We start from the raw sequence: 4,912 nt of genomic DNA, 5'->3' as shown, positions 1-4,912 counted from the left end.
CCAAACCAGGCTGAACTGCACCAGGTTGGGCCAAACCGGGCTGAACTGCACCAGTTTGTCCCAAATCACGCTGATCCACTCCACGTTGGACCAAACCAGGCTGAACTGCACCAGGTTGGACCAAACCGGGTTGAACTGTACCAGCTTGTGCCAAACCGGGCTGAACTGCACCAGCTTGTGCCAAACCACGCTGATCTATACCAGGTTGCGCCAAATCACGCTGATCTGCAGCAGCTTGTGCTAAGTCACGCTGACCTCCAGGTTGGATCACACCATAGTGATCTGTACCAGGCTGGAACAAACCAAACTGATCTGTGCCAGGCTGCACAAAACCACTCTGATCAACTCCTAGCTGAACCAAACCATGTTGATCTATTCCAGGTTGGACCAAACTACGTGGATCTGCACCAGGCTGTACCAAATCACGTGGATATGTACCAGGCTGTACCAGTCCAGGTAGATACACGTCAGGCTGTATCCAGCCACTAGGAAATGTACCAGGTTGTACCAGACCATGCTGATCCATGCCAGGGTGGACTAAATCAGGTGGATATGCATCAATCTGTACCACGTCAATCCGATCTGTACCAGGTTGGACCATGCCAGGCTGATCTACACCAGGCTGTACCAAACCACCCTGACCTGCACCAGATTGGACCAAACCATGCTGACCTGTGCCAGGCTGGACCAAACCAGATTGATCCATTCCAGGCCAGACCAAGCCAGGTGGATATGCACCAGGCTGCACCAAACCATGCTGAAATCTGCCAGACTGGATCAAATCATGCTGCTCCGTGCCAGGTTGTATGAAGCCAGTTGCTTCCAAACTGGGCTGCACAAAACCTTGCTGATCTGCACTAACTGGTATCAAACCAGGTGGTACACCATGCTGGTCTGTAAAAGGTGGAACCAGTCCATGTTGATCTATGCCAGGCCATACCAATCCTTGTTGGTCCATATCAGGGGGTATCAGTCCTTGCTGACCCATGACTGATATTACAAATCCATGCTGATCCGTGACAAGTGGTTCCACACTGCGTTGGTCTGTGCCAGGAAGTGTCACACCAGGCTGGTATGGGCTGAGTGGAACCACAGCATGCCGGTCTGTGCTAGGTAGTTCCAATCCTTGCTGGTCTCTGCCAGGTACTGATAGTGGCACCATACCTTTCTGATCCATGACAAGTGGTACCAGTTCCTGATCATCCATTTCAGGTGGCAGTACACCAAGCTGACCCATGTTGAGGGGGACCACACCATGCGGGTAGGTGCTAGCATGCATGAATCCAGGCTGATCCATGCCAGTTGGTTCTAACCCATGGCGATCTGGCCTTGCACGGACCTGACTCTGGCTAGTGGGCACCCTGCTGGGCTGGCCACTGGCCAAGGTTAAGTCCTGTTGAGCTGGGCCAGGACGTGCATCTTGTTCATCTCTTCTTGGATGTGTCGAGGTGAGCTTCTCTTTACTTCGTTGACGATCGGAGTCTAATTTGAATCGGAATACAGAAGACGGATGGAGTTGTGGCATGTCAGCCTCATCACGGGCCCTCGGCTGCTGCTGTCTACCAGCACCAGGCGGGGGCCTGCTTTGTTCCCTGCCAGTCACCCCATCAGAGGGGTGTGCTGTGCCACTAGACCCTGATGCAGTCTGATCCGGGCCGAGACCCCTGGCAGAATCCAGAGCCTGGTCAATACTTGGTTGCTTGGTAGGTGCTCTGCTTAGAGTCGCATCAGATGATGTTAAGGAGGTGAACCCTCTGCGCTTAGAAAATTCCATGAGTGTTTCTGAGCCCTGGATGGAGAGAAGAAGGAAATCGGTAACACTCAAAATAGTCACTATCAGAGTTGAAATAACGGAAATCTGGGATATCTGACTAAGATGATTTAGGTTCCCTGGATAAAAAAACCTTCTGGTGCTAAAAGCTAAGCTTGACATAAAGAAACACGCTGATGTTCTGGAAGGCTAGGCCTCCAGATTTTTGAGAATCTGCATATTTGTAAATGACACGTACAAAAATATGTAATTTTTGTGGCCGGGCGCGGTAGCCCACGCCTATAATCACAGCACTTTGGGAGGCCGAGGTGGATGGATCACTTGAGGTCAGGACTTTGAGACCAGCCTGGCCAACATGGAGAAACCCTGTCTCCACTGAAAATACAAAAATTAGCCAGGTGTGGTAGTACGTGCCTATAATCCCAGCTAAGGAAGCTGAGGCAGGAGAATCGCTTGAACCCAGGATGCAGAGGTTACAGTGAGCTGAGATTGCGCCATTGCACTCCAGCCTAGGCAACAGAGTGAGATTCCATCTCAAAAATAAAATTTTTAAAAAGTGTAATTTTTATTCATAAAAGATGGGAAAATTACAAAATACAAGTGATCCTCTGGACTTCTGCCGAGCCTTTAAATAAAGGACATAATGTATAAGTTTAAAATATAAAGTCTGGGTCAGGCACAGTGGCTCACACCTATAATCCCAGCACTTTGGGAGGCTGAGGCAGGCAGATCACCTGAGGTCGGGAGTTCAGGACCAGCCTGGCCAACATGGTGAAACCCCGTCTCTCTCTCTCTCTCTCTCTCTTTTTTTAAAGACTGGGTTTTACCATGTTGGTCAGGCTGGTCTTGAACTCCTGACCTCAGGTGATCTGCCCGCCTTGGCCTCCAAAGTGCCTGGATTACAGGCATGAGCCAACATGCCTGGCCTGAAACCCTGTCTCTACTAAAAATACAAAAAATTAGCCGGGTGGGGTGGTGGGTGCCTGTTGTCCCAGCCACTCAGGAGGCTAAGGTAGGAGAATCACCTGAACCCGGAAGGCAGAGGTTGCAGTGAGCCAAGATTGCTCCTCCATACTCCGGCCTGGTGACAGAGCAAGACTCCGTCTCAGTCAATCAATCAATCAATCAATAAAATATAAAGTCTGCCCCATTGTTGATGATAAAAGTGTATACTGGAAGGTATGTGAACCATATATTTAAAACATATAGGCTAGGTGTGGTGGCTCATGCCTATAATCCCAACACTTTGGGAGACCGAGGCAGGTGGATCATTTGAGGTCAGGAGTTTGAAATCAGTCTGGCCAATATAGTGAAATGCTGTCTCTATAAAAATACAAAAAATCAGCTGGGTGTGATGGTGTACGCCTGTAATCTCAGCTACTCGGGAGGCTGAGGCAGAAGAATTGCTTGAATCTGGGAGGTGGATGCTGCAGTGAGCAGAGATCGTGCCACTGCACTCCAGCCTGGGTGACAGTGCAAGACTCCATCTAAAAACAAACTATCCAGCATCCAATGCAGCTGGCACCTGATCAAAGATTGCTAGGCATACAAAGAGGCAGGAAGACATGACCCATAATGAGGAGATAACCAACTGAGACCAACTTCACACTGGCATATGTGTTAGAATTAGCAGAGATGGACATTAAAACAGTTATAGCTATACACACACATGAACACACACTTTAGAGACAGGGTCTCACTCTTTCACCCAGTCTGGAGTGCACAATCACAGCTCACTGCAACCTTTAACTCCTCGGCTCAAGCAAGCCTCCCTCTGCGGCCTCCCAAGTAGCTAGGACTACAGATGCATGCCACCATGGCTGGATAATTTTTTTTTTTTTTTTTTGAGACAGAGTTTCGCTCTTGTTGCTCAGGCTGGAGTGCAGTGGCACAATCTTGGCTCACTGAAATCTCTGCCTCCCAGGTTCAAATGATTCTCCTGCCTCAGCCTCCCGAGTAGCTGGGATTACAGGCATGCGCCACTACGCCTGGCTAATTTTGTATTTTTAGTAGAGACCACATTGGTCAGGCTGGCCTCAAACTCTTGACCTCAGGTAATCTACCTGCCTTGGCCTCCCAAAGTGCTGAGATTACAGGCGAGGGCCAACGTGCTCAGCCTTTTTTTTTTTTTTTTTTTTTTGAGACAGAGTCTTGCTCTGTCACCCAGGCTAAAGTGCAGTGGCACGATCTTGGCTCACTGCAACCTCTGCCTCCTTGGTTCAAGTGCCTCAGTCTCCCAAGTAGCTGAGATCACAGGCATGTACCACCACGCCTGGCTAATTTTTTGTATTTTTAGTAGAGACGAGGTTTCACCATGTAGACCAGGCTGGTCTCAAACTCCTGACCTCAGGTGATCCCCCCGCCTCAGCCTCCCAAAGCACTGGGATTACAGGTGTGAGCCACCACACCCAGCCAGCACTCATTATTTTTAATTCCTATCATCCTCAGAAATGATGGGGTCTCATCTGATGCCCTTAATAAAAACTGTACCAGCTTTTCTAGGACCGCATTCCTCCCCCTGCCTCTGGCTGTTATGTCCATTTGTCTAGGACTTTGAGGTGTTTGTTCTAAAAAACCATTATTTTGATTTTAGTTACTATGGCACACTAAATATAAGCTCTCAAAGATATCCACATCCCCATCCTCCTAACCTGGAAGCATTACCTTACGTGGCAAAAGGGATTTTGCAGTTGTGATTAAGGATCTTGAGATGGAGAGAGCATCCGGGTTACCCAGGTAGATGCAGTGATGAAGTCACAAAGGTCCTTACAAGAAGGAGGCTGAAGGTGATGTGGCCAGAGCCAAGGGCTGCTGGCCACACTTAGAAGCTGAACATGACCAGAAATGGATTTCCCCCCAGAGCCGCCTGCCAACAACTTGACTTCTGCCAACAACTTGACTTCTGCCCCATGAAACGTGTTGCTGGGCTTGCATCCTCCCGATCTGTAAGGTAACAGATCTGTGTGGTTTTAAGCCACTAAGTCTGTGGTCATTTGTTGGAACAGCCACAGGAAGCACACATTGTCCCCTCTTTCCTCCCATGACTGACTGGCTAGTCTTTCCAGTTTACCTTTTATTTTATTTTATTTTATTATTATTATTTTTTTGAGACGGAGTTTTGCTCTTGTTACCCAGGCTGGA

At 48.8% G+C, this 4,912-nt stretch overlaps 1 protein-coding gene across 1 annotated transcript in view; it reads right to left on the bottom strand.

Annotated features, from left to right (window-relative positions):
- The window catches only part of LOC116525421 (glutamine-rich protein 2-like), an 11,088-nt gene that overhangs the window by 426 nt on the left and 5,750 nt on the right, over window positions 1–4,912 (bottom strand). Inside the window, exon 4 of the mRNA XM_032241176.1 lies at window positions 7–1,789. Coding sequence (XP_032097067.1) covers window positions 7–1,789 — 1,783 coding nt within the window. The remainder of the gene's footprint in view (window positions 1–6; window positions 1,790–4,912) is intronic.

Source organism: Sapajus apella, unplaced genomic scaffold, assembly GCF_009761245.1.
Source record: "Sapajus apella isolate SASKATOON/1434 unplaced genomic scaffold, GSC_monkey_1.0 scaffold48, whole genome shotgun sequence".
In the NCBI taxonomy this organism is placed as follows: Eukaryota; Metazoa; Chordata; class Mammalia; order Primates; family Cebidae; genus Sapajus; species Sapajus apella.
Note: the sequence above shows the minus strand (reverse complement) of the source record. Positions and strands in the feature narration are given on the sequence as shown.